Below are 17,343 nucleotides of genomic sequence, written 5' to 3'. Positions count from 1 at the left end.
CATGTCTGAATTACATCTGCTGTCCTACTACAACACAAATGTATATACAAGTAATTGTCCTTGGATAGATAAATTAAGTACAGCTATGTGCAGAAGTGCACAGTCCCACTGGGGCTGGGGCCAACTGAGTACTGGCCAAAATGTGTCCAGACTAAGAGTCGAAAAGTATGACAAATTCTTCGGTCACTTTTTCTTTAATCAGATATTTCTTAATGTAAATCTGAAAACTGTTGTCACTTTGGACCATATTTTGTTCAGACAAAGTTTTTTATATAACACTGCTATATTATGCAGTTTGACATATTTTGTTAAATGAAAACAAACGTTCATATTCCCCAAACTAAAAACAAATTAAATGTTTGTTTGGTATCATACTGACAGCAATTCCAAAACTGTTCGAATGATAGCATTAGGTAAAACTCTATTTTAGACATACCTGCATTCAAATTAAGCAGTGCTGCGAAAAGTAATTCAATAAGCGGTAATTAATAAATGTGGATTCATTTTATCACAAAAGGCAGGCAAAGGGTGATTTCACAACCACATAATTGGGGCAACAATATAAGATGAAAAGTTAGGCTCTGAATCCAAATATGGAAAGTATTAGCAGCTAATAAAGGCTTGAATTAGCTTGTTGAACAGCTGCACTAAACCGCCTGGTGGGAGCCCTCGGCCTGAATATTCAGTAACTCAGTTTAAAACAACTAGAAATCAATGCCATCTGAGGACCTCTGGGGTAAAAGTTAATGTGCTGTTAACACAACAGCATGCCGGTTTATTCTGTAGGCACTAAGGCAACCAATGTATTCAGTGCAAATGTGCAGATGAGCGGAGAATACCATGGCAGCTGGGACCATTGTTGGGTGACAGTAATAGGTTCACCAAGTGGGACCAATATGCTTTAAATAACTCTGGTATGTGAATACAAGGTCTTTACACAAAGTGATGCTGTCAAAGTGGGAAGACATGCGTATACAAGTGGGTGACACATGATGGTAAATGGTGACATTCCCTCAGGCCTCCACTTTCATCTGATTCATAAACGAATACATACTTGATCATCATGACAACAAAAGGAGACCCTGAGTCACCCAGACGTCACTAATATCAAAGACAAGCCTTGAACTGCATTAGGAATGATTTCTAAAAATGCCGCACAAATTCCATTTTGTCTGACAAAAACCAGTCTCCAGCCCTGACTCAAGCTTCAATCACTTCCAAATGACTCTGTGGAGATGGAGTTATTGATTGAATCTGTCAAAGTTGGAGTTGAGATGAATTCATGGCATGTGGAAATTATTTTAATTGCTTTTTCTATTTAGTTCCGACACATTTTAGCAAGGAGATCAGTTTTTAATTAACCAAGAAAATTGGCCAGCAGTGCATTCTTTGGCTGGACTCTCCCCCTCCCACTACTCATAAGTAACATTTTTCTATTTGTCTCTGTAGATCAAAGTGTATGTGTGTGTCTGCATGTTTGCACAGTGTAGACTGATATGACTTACCCAGACAATTAATCATTAAAGTCATACACAGACAAACTCATATATGTACAAAGGCGCAGCAGATGTATATGCACACCATACAGACTCTGACCACCAACACACACACACAACTGCCTACCAGCAAGCTGTTTGCCCATGTTCTCCAGCTCTTTAGAAAAGAGGGAGTCACCCAGTAGCAGGCCCGTCTGCCCGACAGAGCTCCCACCTCTCATAGCCTTCAGATCAGCCTCCCAGACAGCCTGACGCTAGTTAGCGAGGGGAACAGAAAAGAGAGAAAGTCACATTAGAAGAAAGACCCTTCAATTAACTCTTTATATAATTGTCAGCTATTGCTGGAAATATCTGAGCCATATCTCCTGGAAAAAAGAGGCAATTATTATTTTATAGGCTTTAGAAAAACACAAGAAACCACAGCAAGTGTAGATGAAAGCGTACAGCGTGCACTGCACTCTGTTTAGTGAATGCGGGACACAAGGCTGTCAGTAGTGGTTCGGGACATTTTTGTATAACTATCAGTAAATCTATAGGAGCTCAAATGCACACTAGTACTTCTTGGCAAAGAACCTGACAGCAGCAAACCTTGCACAGGCAGTTATTGAACAATAAATCAGCCAATTTGGATAGTTTCATAAACTACTGTAACACGAGCCAACTATATGGCATTATACAAAAATAAAGATAGTCATATTCCAAAAAAGGAATTCTAAAAAGGCAGATTTGATCGCTTATAGTTGCTGCTTTGGTCTATGTTGCTCTCACCGCTACCTGGCCAAGTGCATGATTTGGAAAGAGACCTGTTAGACAGACTGGGCTTTGCCAAGTCCTGTAATGGCAGCATGCCTAATCCTCCTATTTATTCCTTTGATGGGACACAAGTGGCCAGATGATCTGTTAAGCCAATGGACCAAGTGCACATGAGCTCCAAGCACAGGTGAGAAATAAAATCTGTCAGCCATAATTCCACCTCATGTAAGTTTGGTTTACACTAGATAAGTTACGATACCTCTGATGCCAGCACTTACATCATTTGATGTGCTAAGCCTTTAATGAGAGACAGAGTTGACTTGACAAAGTGCTGACACAGACTAAAGACATTTTAAGGCTCTGGGAGATCTGGTGATATGCGCACAGTGCAGTCTTCCAGCAGTTTTTAAAGACAAACCTGGGAAATAACAGGCTACTCATTTTAAGATTTTCAGGATTCAGAGTGGGCTGAAAAGTCTTTTTCCGAAGAAGAGGTATAGTGAAAAACAAATGAAGTTTCTATCCTCTGATAAATGACTGAACATAATTCCCAGGGTCTATGGCATTGATCTTTGTGCCTGTCAGATACATGAGGCGTTCTGTGGCAGCAGAACCACAAATCCACAAGCCAATCCTTAATTACAGCCTTCATAAAGCAGCAAGGCATTACAACTGAATCCCCTCCCCAACTTTATTTCTTTCTCTTTGGTGGTATCCCCCCAAATCCAACAGCATGACATCATTTTGTCCTCCTCTCGCTCTAGGTCCTCTCAGTTCTAGCAAACAAGGCCACCAACAGATTTCTAGTTTAAGTTTCCCAAACACATTTCACAATCTTCATTACATTGTAAGTCATTATATAGTAAAGCAATACTACAGACCCAATGACACAGATATACTCTTATCAGCAACACCCTGAGTACACCATCTGCCCTAAGGCTCTTCTGTCCACTGCAGGAAAGACGATACTGTAATCAGGACCATATAACCCAGAGACTGGAGGCTACGGTTGGTGGTAGTAGTGTACAGTCCCATGACCAGGCAAACAAACAGGATATACTGAGTCTGCAAGCAATTCACCTCCTCAGATAACATCAATAAACAAACAGGCATTACAATCAAAATATGACAGTTGTTTTATCATGTCTCTGTGAAGTCATACATATTTACAGAGTCAGCTAGAAGACTGAATGTACAATGTCATAATAGTGCTGAATGTTAAAATAATGTTAAAAAAAACATGTACAAAGCAGCAAGGCTCTACAAAGTAAGTTGGCAAAAACAAAAAGTGACTTCTCGATTGCACACTGAAACACAATGAAAATGATGAAAAGCTTTCTTCCTTCACTGTGGTTTAAAGCAACTATTGTCCTTATCAGAAACAATGTATGACATGAGCCCAAATACTGAGCCCAAAAACTTTTTTCCCCTTTGAACGCTTAGATCGGAGGCTTTAATCTACAGAGACAAAGAGATGAGAAGGAATGCCTTTTCATCTCCGAAATAAAGGCTTGCTATGATTTTGCAATTACTTACGAGTATATTAATGTCAGTGGTGCAAAACCAACATTGTATAATCTCTCTCCCAGTATGACAAAAAGTTAAAGACCTAAAAGAGAAAAGGGAAAAACCCTCTGGTGATGCTTCTGCCCAACTAACAAACATGGATCTCGTTTTTTGCTAAATTGATTCCACGTTGAGAGCAAACAAGACAGAAAGAGAGAGGATGGAAGTGTAGAGTTAAATATTTTATAGTCTGCATGTGTGCAGCTATACGTGTGTGGTCAGCGGTAATAATCACCACAATCTGGGGTTTGGTCCAACATTGCCCTGCACACAACAAGAGCTGTTCGGGCTGTGTGCATGCAGTCACAGACCTCAAACGTGGTTGGGCTGGGTTGGAGGTTTGAGCCCCTTACTGGCTTTTGCAAATCACAATTGATGGACTCTCTTGTTGTGGTTGGACCAGGGTAGCATATGGACCAATACACAGACACACACACACACACATACAGGTGAGCAACGTCTCTCATTTCAAAATGATTATTTTAGGCCTTTAACTGGGAAATCTGACCTAACTTGGGGCTATTTGTTCCCGGGGGTGATGGGTGCTATTCTACAAGACAGTTTTTGCATCACAGATTACATTAAAAGTAGTTGTACAACACAAATGGTGCCGCTGCCAGAGCTTCACCAAACACCTTTTTCTGTTTCAAGGGTCAGAGTTATGGATCCAGCAACTATCTTACCAATAGCTTCTACTACATAAAGGGTTTTGGTGGTTTGACTCATCCAAAGCTAAAGCGCCTCCTCTAGTAATGAAGAAGATGGAAACATCATGAGAACTTAAACGTAACTGCACTTTTAAGAATTCTGGATGATTGACACTTAAACTTTGCAAAGCCAGACTGTATCTCATGAGTTTAGTTTAATCTACCATGATTTTAATCTCAAGAATACCTGAAATGTGAAAATTGGAAGCAAAGACCTATTTATTACAGCCCAGCAAGTATTCGTCTAATAAGGTGTAAAAAGCGTTGACGTAAGAGTCAGGAAGAGAACATCCTGACAGATGGGAGCTCATGTAAGGACATACGGATTTGATCTGCACATGAGGTAGAGAACATCGAGTATAACCAAACACCAACTTTTCTGATTTCATGGATTATCAGCCTTTCAAACATGCAGGGAGAGATCATCTTTGTTATGAGCAAATGATCACAGGTCACTCGTATTGAATCATTTTCTTGTATAAAACATGTTAAAATGTAAGGATGCATGCTACAGACAAGCATTAAACATGGACTCTGGGGTCAGAACACCTGATTTACTGGCAGAAATGCAGGGTAAGGCTGAGAAACAACTTACAAATTTCAATGTTTATGTTTCCTGTCAAATTCTCAAATGGGTCGATCCACTAAATTTAACCGTAAGAAATACGGCATGCTGTATGTTTTCCAAATAACTGGTTTTACTGTTGTAGCCCCTCCTAGCTTGCATAGCCACAGGAGGATATGGGATGTGAGAGGTAACACTCAACTTTTAATGAGTTCTTCTTGTTTTGGCTCACAGCAGAATCACTTAATGGATTTTATGGACTGTAGAAGGGGTTCTCAAGAGTTAGCACAGCCAAAAGCGTACAGGATACTGACAATAACACAGTTAGACTCTTATTCATACATGACAAAAATACGTTATATGACTGATGTCTATCCCTCAGTCACAAAAGGCCAACTGACAGAGGAGTTTAGTGTTATGCCAAAAGGAGTGCAAATGGGAAATGAGAGGAATGTTTTCAGGGAATCATAAAGTTCAATTAGAAAGTAATCAAGCCATAAAGTATGTTCTGCAAGAAATTTTCATGTGTGGTTGGATTGTAAAGTATGCAAAAAATCAATGTTCAATAGCTAGATTGGAATAGCTCTGCATCAACAATCACATTTACAAACAATCTGTTGCCCACCAACAGCCTTTCATCTTCAAACTAGATCCTATATTTAGCAAAGAGAAAGAAGTGCCATAACACAAATGGTTACAGTAGTTTCTTGGGTTCATAAAAGGTGATTTGCTTTTGATTGTGTGACATTTTGCAGTTAATTTTGCTAAATAAAAAAATAAAAAAATCAGTCATGATTCTGCAGTTTCTATACATGTAGCAGTTGATTGATCTGGTCTCAGTATGGAGAGTGCTTGTCAGAACAAATGTAGACTGAGGATGCATGATACCAAATGGTGACAATGTATGCACAGAATTAATGCAAACAAGTGTATTCACACACATTTTACTCATATGAATCTTATGCCAGTTAAAGGAGCTTGCTGTAATTTTTTTTTTGAATGTATACACTCAAATAGTTTAAAGTTCTCTGACTTTTCCAATGTATTAATTAGTGTATTAATATTATTCTTTACAATATAAACATATACAGTAAAATCAAAATAGTTTCCTGTGCTGTCTACTAAACCTGAAAATAAGAATACTTGTTATATGGGCTTATCCTAGTCATTGTAAATGGTATATAATGTTTATATGGGTCAATTTCAATGTCAATTTCAACTGCAACTTCAATAATTGCATCTCTGAACCACTCTCAAGAAAGGGGGGGTTATTATACTGGACTAGAGATTAGCAAAATTAAAATAATCTTAAAGTAAAACCTCACAACTTTCTTCGAGTTGAAATAAAACAGTAAAATGGTCTTGAACTTAAAGTGTATTGACAAAAAGATCAATACAAAAACAAATCATCACTTTCACCATTCCTTCTTCTCTGCCTCACTCGTTGTATTATGACAAAAATCAGGGCACACATACATGACAAATTAGCAAAAACCACTAATATGGAAAATCTGGAAATCCTAAACAAAACTTTGGAGGAAAAAAACTGCACTGCAGCTACCTCTGCTCTAAATCACAAAGCGTCTCTCAGAGGATAACCATGCATGTATCACTGTGGAGGTGTGGAGAGCAGACTGGTGCCAAATATAAAAGCCATACAGTGTATCAGCTGAAACTCTGCCAATTTCCCCTGGAAACAAAAATAAACCATCACAACAGCTCTGCCTTGTATCACACACATGGCATTGCATCATTCTATTTTTACCATACAAATGAACAGTTTCCTCTGGCTGATTTTATGATGGTAACACCCATACAACTTGGTTAATACATATCACTTAACACTTACAAAGGAAACTGCAGAAGAATTTCTTGGGGAATTTACTCTGGCTTTTGCTTTCGGAAAGTATTTGTCTTTATGGGGCATTTATCACCTAAAGGAGCTGGCAGAGGCAGCCAAAAGAGGCAGCCCCCAAACCAGGGCAATCTGCAATACAAGGCATACTTCATTCATGAACGGCCATATATGAGAAATGTGCTGATAATAAAATACAACATCAAACTTTAAAACCTAGAAAAAGTTATATACATCCTTTCTTTAGCACTAATAACCAGTGAAGAAACAATATTTAACATTTTTTTACCAATGCAAAAAACACTGAGCCGTACTGAAGCAGAAGATATTTTAAATAGTAACTACATTTTAAAAAAGGTACGGAAGCCAAGAATGGCAAATGGCAAAATGGAATTATTTTTTAATGCCGTTATCTCGAGATCACAAGTTAATTTATCTCGTTATCTCAAGAAAGCAAAAGGCAGATTTCTTGAGATAACAAGATATTTTATCACAAGATTTATCACAGGTGGAGCTCATTCTCATTTGTTCATTCCTGTCTTCTCCTCTCCGTGTCTCCCTCACATAGATAGCTCAACTATTTAGATCAAGCACAAGAAGCCTTCAGGTGGCCCTTAAGGACATGGGTTCAAATCTGTCATATGATTGTTCTTGCTCCCTCTCTCCACCCCACTTTCCTTTCTCTCGTCAAGTCTAAAAAAATGAACATGCTCGAAAGGTATTGTTTGGTACTTCTCCTACATGAAACATCCCATCGTATTATGACCAGGAGTTAATCAACCTGCCATTTGGCTGCAACACAGATGTCATTAATGAAGGTACTGTTAATAATAATGGGTACTCCTTGATCTGACCTTTTCAGCTTAAATCAGTTGTCAAGACGCCATCTATGCATGCTGGCATGGCACTCTTGATCTCTGATAAACATTATAAGTAATAGGAGGAAACGACCTGTTGTTTTCTTGTGATAACGGATTGATTATTTTGTTGTCTTGAGATAACAAAGCTCGTTTTCTCGAGATAACAAAATAATTAACTTGTGATCTTGAGATAACTTCATTAAAAAAAAAATACCGGTAATTGGTAGCACGGCTGTTCTTGACTTCCATAAAAAGGAACTACAATCGGAGGTATTTTTCATACTGTATGACTTTAACTATTGTGCTTTTTTTTCAAATAAGCTCATAAAAACATTACATTTTTTCCATACTGTTTCTTGTTTGTGGCTCACAAGCCCCTGAAGGACCAGTTAAACTAACAGGCTATTACAAATTGCATTTGCCTTTCAAAGAGAGCCAAACATAAGCAATTAAACACAAAACAACCACATTAGCTACAGTAGGTGACAGGAGACGTTTGCACTTGCGGTTTCCATATGGGACACATTAGTACCTTGTTCTTAAGTGTGCCAGACGGGGCTTAACCTATGGAGATGTGGTGTAGGGGAGAAATGGAGTGTTTATTCCCTTAGTGTAAGCAGCTACAAATGAGAGGCTCCGTGAATGTGAAAGTTATAAGGTAAATAAAGCTGAATTAATGAGCTCAAATCTTTGAGAAATAAGTCAGTCAGTAATTTTACACTGTCTGATGTCAATATTGGCTGGTCAAGCATTTTAAATTATACTGAATGAGTATATGGAAGAGAGATATTTTGTAACACTTGATAAATTAAGAGTAAGGGAAGTAGTTTGTTTTTTGATCCTACACAATTTGTCTAATTTCTGGATGGTGGCTAGTATATTTGGCCTAGTCCGTCAGACTTCCAACTACAGGCTTTGATTCAACCGGGCCTTCAGTCTCTTAAAGTCTGCTCCCAGTTAGTCTGGAGCCTCTCTGCATCTGCTTCACACACGGAGTAATGCCTTGGCTCCAAACCCTTTTCTTTCTTTAAAAATGCTGTAAAAAGCCTTGTCTAACACTTAGATTGGGCAATTATAAAAAAAAGGTATTGGCTTTTTTTGGGGTAATTATACAAAGGTACCGGCGTCTTAGCTGGCCGCTTTATTAACAGCATGTGAGTGTCTGCCTATGTCTGAGTCTGGCGTGTGCCACATTGAGCCTCTATGGATTTCTTTCCCAAAGCGTGTGAGGTTATCACGCAATCCAACTATTCAACAAAACTGAATGCACTCCTGTAACCTTTAAATATTTTGCTCTTTTGTATAAACTTTCTAAATCAGCCTCAATTGTCATTATGTCACTAGATATCCTTTTCATTTATTCTTTTCAGATTGCACGCAAGTGCCCTGAGAGGGAAGCAAAGTGATATAGGGAGATTTCTAATTGGGGTATCACTTGTTCAGCACTATTTAACTGTTGTGTAAGTAGAAATGCCCACATACAGTAAAGATGGATCAGTTTTGCTCGGGTCTTGTCCTATAAACAAGAAGCTTGAGGTGGTTTTTGCTCACTCGCAGACAATAGAGGCCGAGACGAGAGAGCAACATGGTAATTGATGGCTGTAAAGTGATCTTAATTGTTTGGTGATGGATGTAGGGAGGACACTTACAGAGCCTGACACTTGAGACACGGCCTGGCATTCCTGCAACCGACCTGCCGCTGTGTCCACCCCGGGCAATGGAGCTGCTCCAGACAACACACGCAACACACATAAACAAGAAAAGAAGGATACAGCAGAGGATGAGACCACAGAAATGTAGAAAAAGAAAACAAACTGAAATTGTGCTGTTTTTGCAACTTACATGAGATGTCAGGTACAGCTTGTTCAGATATGTGTGGCCTGTGCTCTTCTTCAGATCTGTTGTCTGATAGACTGTCCCCCTGCAACCTAGAGATAACACGTAACACATACACTACTGTACACACTGATGGTAGAAAAGCATTTAAGTAATCTCTGGAATCAGCATTTTTTTTCAGCCACAACACCGCAATGCACGTTTTGAAAACTGAATGCAAGACAGCGAAAAGACAAGCGAGTCTGTATCAGACTGAGGTGATGAGACAAAGAGGAAGTGTTTAGCAAGTTTATAATCTCTTCTAGGGCTAAAATCTGGGACGTCACCACAAAAGGAGGAACATGGGGGTCAGCTGTGGGCCATACATCCTATCTTTTCATCAGAATTTCTCATCCCATTGTAATGAATTTCGGAATAGTCCGTAGTATGTTCACAACATGAAATCAAACTAATGTCGTTGCAGACTTAAGGTGCAACCTAAAAAAATGTGCACAACTCACTTGTTTCAAAACCAACTTCTCTCCGCCTAGTGAAAATGTTTCCCTTAAATCACTCAGTTGCTGTTCTTTATCATAATACCTTCCAAGCCCTTATGGCTTTTTTTTCCAAAGATATCTGTTTGGCCTGAAATGGATGCGGGTCTGAGAGATTTGGCTGTCTCCTTGAGGTAGTGAAAGATTTAAGTTTCTCTGAGATATGAAAGTATACTGTGGGTTGCAGACAAACAGCATTTTCTTTGGTAAAATAAACATGTTACACGTGGCTTATGCGCTGCATTTATACGCTTCTACAAACTAATTCGCACAGGGGATAAAAACACAGCAATTATTTTTCTAAAGTATATTTCTAACGACTGTAAATCATACCACATATTATACGTAATTACACACTACTTAAGCTCCAAATTCTTTCGCTATGTGCTATTTCCATGTCATCAGTGCGACCATTAGCCAAAGACAAAGGAAAGCAATCCATATGCTTTTATGGTGCGGCTGCATTCCGTCATAGCCGCAGGGCCTCTTGGTTTCTACCTCTACGACAAGGTTAAAAGCAGAACACAGCTTTTAAAAGTATATTCTATTTCTTTCCTTCTTTATACAACCCTCTCCTTGTCTCTTATCCTCTTTAATGGTCTTTATAAGACCATTAAAAAGAACCCAAGATGACTATCATGAGGCCTTCCCATTCTCCGAACAAAAGCTGCTCATAGCCGCAAGTCCTGACTACCATTCCCTTAGTACATTCCTGATATGAAAGCAATTAATTTAATGAGAACTACAAGCCCGAAAGAGGTTAGCGGAGATCTATCCGTTTCCTTGGACCGCACCGCCAAATCCTTCGGACTATGCCCGAGATCTGGGATGCGTTTGCACACAGGAGGTTTTGTGGCAGGAGCACATAGCCATTAAAAGAACTGATCGGGTGCATGAAGGAGGTGGATGAAGGCTAGTGTGACCACAGCTATAGCCCAAGAGACAGAGACATGCCCACAACACACAGGCCACATGGCACTTTACACTTCAACCAACCAGTAGAGAGCCAAAGGAAGCAGTGTGTTTCCTGACCTGCCACTGCTGGTTAGGAGCCACACAGGCTGACTGGACTGTTTGGTGGTGTGGACATTGTCTGGACAGAGAGGAAGGAAAAGTGATTGAGGAAGGTGTCTAACAAGGCTGGGAAGAAATTGTGTTTGGGGTCAGCCAGTTCAAAAAGAAAAGTGATACTGCCATGTAGTGTTTAATCATAATACATTTAGACTCAATCATGTTGATCAAAAGAGCACAAGCAGTATTTTCTTTAATATAATCCTCTCTGTTTAATTATTTTTGTCAGTCTGCTGTTACTGTATCATTGTAGTCAAATTCCTTGGAACGCCCTGGAATATTACAGGTGGATTTTGGACACAAATGATTCAGAAGTGCTGCTGAAAATGAATAAATGCTTGCTGAGGAGGAACAGAGTTAACGCCTTCACGCTACGGGTGCGAAAGTAAGCGACACTCCTTGGCTGTGGGTGGTACACAGTACAGCCAAATGGCTTAGTCTCATTTGACCGCGTAGACAACTAGAGAGAGTGAATACAGCGTACATGCTTGAACAAAAGTGTAATGTACAGAATTCTGGACCTCACTGATCCATAAGAGCTCACATGCAGAAAAAAAGGAGCAGAATTCTAATGTGTTTGCCTGAGGGGTGACGGGTATGTGAGGAATGCTTGTCCAACTTGGGGCAGTGTTCACAGATTCATACAAGGCCAAGCAACCCTCTTGTGAGAATTATATGATATCAAAAAAATATCCACTCAATCTGTTGCGACCTTAATGTTACACCAAACTAAATAATAGTTTGTTAAAAACTTCATGTTACAAAGACAGACAGAGAAAACCTTAATACAAGGTCACACATCTGTACAGTATTGCTGTCTGCAGGTGTGAAACACAAGCGCACTAACTGTGTCACATCTGTTAAGTCTTCTGAGTAGTCAGTTTAAAGGTTGGCCCCATGTTGGGCCACGTTTGAAAGGTGTTTCTGGGAATGTCATCAAGGCAGAGTGCTAATGCACACAGTATAAAGTCTGTGTCAGGGTTCTCCCTCTCCAAACTGCTCCGTGACCTCTGCCTTCACTGTCTTCTGTTCACAGGAGCCCTCTGTGTGCATGCGTGCGAGGACATGCATGCACATGTTTTATGTGTGAATTCATGAATATCTCTGTGTGTGCATGCACGAACTTCCGCATAACCCCTGATTTCAGAATTCCGTGTCTCTAAAATAGCACAAAAGGCATACCGTGCATGCAACACTTTTCCAGCTTACTAATCTGTTTATGGCCCTCACACTCACCAAAAATGACTATGAACGACCACGACTCTTTCGCCAATAAAACTCGGGAAGGAGTTGGTGGTCAGATTAAAGAGGACGAAGCAAGAATTTGGCCTGAACCAGAAGAAGAGAGAGAAAGACGGAGAAGCAGAACAGATGTATGATATTTAAAGTCATGAAAAAAAAACTCAGGATCTCGACAAAAATGACTCCAGATACAGATGCGGCTTTGCTCTGCCACTGATCTAACCGGGGGACTCAGCGATAAGCAAAAGGTATAAACTAGCTGCTTAAAAACATCCAGTCTATAACTAACAAAAAAATCCATTGATACCATTCATTCCTCCTGCAGGACCTCTGAAAACGTCCCACAGCGTGTGCACGCATCCAAACTGATAAGCAGCGTGAATGAAAGACGAGAAGGAAACAAACAAATTCCAAACCCCAAACAGAGGAGGCCATACAGGCTGATGTGTGCCTGGCGTCTCATCGAACAGATATCCGCTTATCTTTGACTGGCATCAAGTAAGAGTCCTGCCCACACCTGCCTGTGGTATCACACCCAACTCAGAAATCTGAGCGCTGGATTGATGCTGCGGATCAGGGGGAACAGGAAATGTGTCAGAAGAGAAAAACAGTGATAAAGAGAGAAAGGATGATAATGGAGACGATTATCACTACCGTGGCTGATTTGTGAAAACAAGTAACACCGGAATGCACTTAAGATATGATATTATTCTCTGCGCTGAATCTTGAGATTAGCTACCTCTGATACAGACGCAGAGAGAGTGGGCGGGAGAGTGGAGGTTGGGAAACAAGAGGGGGTCGTGTATTAGGGCTCGCACAAGGTGAAAAGGAGGAAAGCATACAGAGAAGGTGATTGGAGCCCGGGCAGGCGATAACATTTACCTGGCACACCTAGAGCAGATGTTGAGTGTAACTTTGGCCTGAGGTTCGGGCTGATAGGAGCTGCGTCCTTGGCTGAACTTACTGCCGGATGGAGCCAGCCCCATCACACCCTCCATCCGCAGGTCATCCAGGTCCTCTGAGGGGAGCAGGAAGCAAAAGAGACACAAGGAGAGAAAGAGGGTGTGGAAGGAAACCAAAGAATAGGGGAGAGACAACAAGGGAGAGAAAGGACAGTCATTAATCATACTTTGGTCTCTTCCTTGTCAATATGATGCACAGTGATGACAGTCTCCTTAAAGCCAAAGGAGCAAGCAAGCACATCACAGTAAATAAACACTCTCAGCCCCGTCCTCCTGCTGTGTTTACCCACACACCCTGCAAACTCCCCAAAAAACATACAGATTTAGAAGCTTTAAAAATACATACAACTCTTTGTTATGTGCAACGTCGAAGACCTGATGACAGCAACGCATCATGGTAGCATATAAACAGGAAGGGTAACAAGCTGAGGGCAGAGGGGACAAAGAACAATGAAGTCGACGAGGAAAAATGAGCGGTAAAGTTGGGTTTCGTCTGATCTCTCCGTGTCCTCAAGAGCAAAAAACCCTCCGAGCACACACACAGAGACCCTCTTCCCTCTGACTCTCTAAGGAAGTCCATATGTATCAGACACGCCAGTATTGTTCATCCTAACCTCTTACTCTGTTTTTCTCTGCCACGCTACCAGCCACATGTCAACATATGCTTACATAAACACAAAGTTAACAGGTGCAGAGGTAATGACATGAAGAAATTTTTTCCATCTCTATTTCCACTTTGTTTTTCTTCTGTTCATTTAAATAAACTTTATTTTTGTCTGTCTTCTCTTAAAATATCTGCTTTATCTCAAAAGGCAGCTGTGCTCTGCTTTGAGAAAAAATACTCTCCATATGGGAAAGTTTGAAGTTTGGCTGTCATTCAAGACTAAACAGGATCATCAGCTTTCATATCATGGTGCTGAATTATCAGCATCGAGACACGATGCTCGATGCATGTCTCTTTAATAGACGCAGGACTACTATAATGGGAGGAATAAAGCATAAATCACAGCAATAACAAGATTTATGAAAGAACAGCACTGAAGTAGAATAATATGAAGTCAATGTTTTCTGCTGCGAAGCAGAAAGTTGAAACGGTTTGTTAAATATAACCGAAGATCAAAGGGGAGAGTCTGAATCAGCCAGACCATTTTGGTTTTGAATGCATCCTCGAGAGATAAAACATATTGCAGTACTTTCCATGTTATGAGAATGAATAGCGAGTGGGTGTCTGGACTCTTACGTTTTTAAGTGTGCTGTTCAAGCTTTTTTTAAACACATGTTGAATCACACACAACATTTTGACCGGTCACCATAACAATATTTGTCCCATTCCTCCCATCACACAAGAAGAATTTAGGAGCTGTGCCAACAAAGGGCGGGCGGGGAGGGGTGGGTGGGGGGGGTCCTCTTTCAAGATATACGGTATATTCTCGCTTCTCGCTGCCATTGTTAGCTCTTGTACATACAGTACTGTACGTGCCTGTCTGCATGTGTGTGTCTAGACATTTGAAACCAACATTGATACTTTTCACTTTAAGATCACATTACCTGGAGCCTGGTTTGGGGGAGAAAAAATGGGCCTCACACCTTGAAAGAAGAGAATGCATGACTAATCACCTGGATTAGATTGGATGACACTTGCTCATGAGAATGCTCTCCCTCCATCCATCAGCATGGCGCAAAGCCAGAAAATCTCACCTACCTCCTGTCTCCTTTGGGTGTGAGGAAATCATTCTGATGAGACACCTAAATGCAGTGGTTCAATCTAATCCATTAACATATGACTCTAACAAATGACTCTGCTTAGTTCAGCTGGTTTGCATAATTGAATCTTGATTTTTTTTTTTTCACAATTCTTTAATAAAACCACATTTGTACAAGCAAAATATTGATGCATTGCATTCAGTGTTTTCTTTTTTCTTTCATTTTTAACACTTTTTACTGTGTTGTTAACAGAGAAGAGCACGTAGATAGAAAACATAGCTCCACTAGGGTAACACCACACAAAAAAAGACATCTAAATATACACAATATATCCAACACATGCAAATCATTTAAAAAGAATATATAAATAAGTGTATATATCTATCTTCAATCTACTAAAGGTTGGGGGTGTGAATGTCAAAATACCCTTTTAAAAGGCAGGTTTGTTTACATGTAGAGGGCCAACAAAACTTCTGTGTAATAGAAAATATAATAGATTAATTTCTAATCTGAGTAAAGTGGTCTTTGAAAGGAGGCCATTTAAAAGAATGTTTAAAAAAAATCTTCCTGTCTTTTAAATGAAGAATTTATTTTCAATCATTCTAAGTGCCTATAAAAAGGATCTAAATCAATAAACTCATTATCTATAATAAAGTCTGAAAGGTATGACGAACTGATCGCTGACATTGTCACTCACATTGCATCCACACCGTCTGAGAATGAGTTAATGTTTGGAGAGGGACAGATAGATTCCAGTAATACCCTTAAGCAAGGCAATATTAAATGTCCTATTCATCACGGTATGCATTAGAGGGGGTGGGGACAGAAGGAGCCACCAGCGATTTGGGCAATTTACTGGTCTTGGGAACTACTCAAGTTTAGGCCTTCACCTTTTCCTCTTTTCTCTTTGTCCATTCCCACTTCTTCCCTTTCTAACCATTTTCCCTTTTTTTTTTTGCAATTGACTAATGTGACATGCCAGATTTGCTTTGGGTCACAGCCTGTGATACAAATCATTACTTGACACTTGGAAACATTCACTTGTGAGGCTGCAGCTTTCATGAAATAACAAAAGAATAACAGCGACCGGCTCTGACCCAGAAAGAGAACATGGTCTCAGTGTACACAGCTGCTTGTCACCTCAACTCCGGCTTTGTCTTTTAGACTTATTTCCTTCTGGTCAAGATAAAAATGACACAAAGACGGATAGAAAGACCTCAGTGTCTGAAAGAGAAGAAAGATACTCTCAGTAGCTCAAAGGCCATTGGGGTAAGCAAAGGCTTTTGTCCAGAGTGTACATCCTATACAGAAAACAGATTACACTGTGCCTGAATGAAATGCAACAGAAGTTGTGACATTTAGCAGTCACATTTTGTGCTAAAGCAAGTTGTTCCGCACTTGCAACAGTTTCTCTAGTGGGCTCCTGCTGAGGGTCATTTTGGCTTGATAAGATGAGAGCTGAGAGCTGTGCTGTTACTGAGTGAAAAAAGAAAGGTTCCAACTACTATAAAAGTGCCTCTAAACACTATCCTTAAGTCCCCAACTGTCATGTAGCTGCTCAGTGCATTTTTTTCTTGCATTTTGGCCCTGGGTATCTCCCAGGTGTGAAAGTATAAAATTGTAGGACTGAAACCAGACAGCCAGGAAGAGAGACAACTTTGCTTAGATAAATGTGGGGTTCAAAAGGCTGAAATGGCTTTTTTTTTGGAAGCTCAAAATCCTCTTGTCTCGCCAGACATGGGCTTTAAGAGTGCACAGCCCGTCATCTGTGCAGCAGCAGTCTGAATCTCAGTCATGTCAGCCCTCCACAAGGCTCAATCAAACTCTACCGGGGAAGGAGAGGTGACATATTTCAGTGTTGACACCACGCTGTATCTGAGGAAGGTCTGTGTACATTTTGAAGTGCTAAAGTGATGAATCTGTGCTTCAGGGTTTGGGGTTTGGGTGTTAGCATTGTAAATGACTGCTTTTACACGCACACCACCATCCTAACATATGCTAACACTGTGGCCTGATGACTAGAGGCCTGAATATGACCACAGAAATAGTTTCCTATTAGTCAAGAAAATGAGTTTGTGGTCTCAAACAAACAGAAACAGCCATTTTGAAGTGTAAATGTGTGTATGAACAGCTTACCCTCAGTATGATTTTAATTAGTGAGTATGGATTCATTGGTTTGCAGGTAAACTGGCA

The 17,343-nt window shown here is 40.2% G+C and overlaps 1 protein-coding gene across 4 annotated transcripts in view; it reads right to left on the bottom strand.

Annotated features, from left to right (window-relative positions):
- The window catches only part of c21h8orf34 (chromosome 21 C8orf34 homolog), a 58,965-nt gene that overhangs the window by 9,886 nt on the left and 31,736 nt on the right, over positions 1-17,343 (bottom strand). For 3 of the 4 annotated variants that reach the window (XM_044338832.1, XM_044338835.1, XM_044338833.1), the window contains exons 8-11: positions 13,367-13,502; positions 9,645-9,730; positions 9,452-9,525; positions 1,624-1,750 (exon numbers count right to left, since the gene is read on the bottom strand). In XM_044338832.1, the coding sequence (XP_044194767.1) occupies positions 1,624-1,750; positions 9,452-9,525; positions 9,645-9,730; positions 13,367-13,502 (423 nt within the window). The remainder of the gene's footprint in view (positions 1-1,623; positions 1,751-9,451; positions 9,526-9,644; positions 9,731-13,366; positions 13,503-17,343) is intronic. The other variant, XM_044338834.1, reaches the window with a different exon arrangement.

Source organism: Thunnus albacares, chromosome 21 (assembly GCF_914725855.1).
Source record: "Thunnus albacares chromosome 21, fThuAlb1.1, whole genome shotgun sequence".
Taxonomy (NCBI): Eukaryota; Metazoa; Chordata; class Actinopteri; order Scombriformes; family Scombridae; genus Thunnus; species Thunnus albacares.
This window is presented reverse-complemented; position numbering and strand designations above follow the sequence as displayed.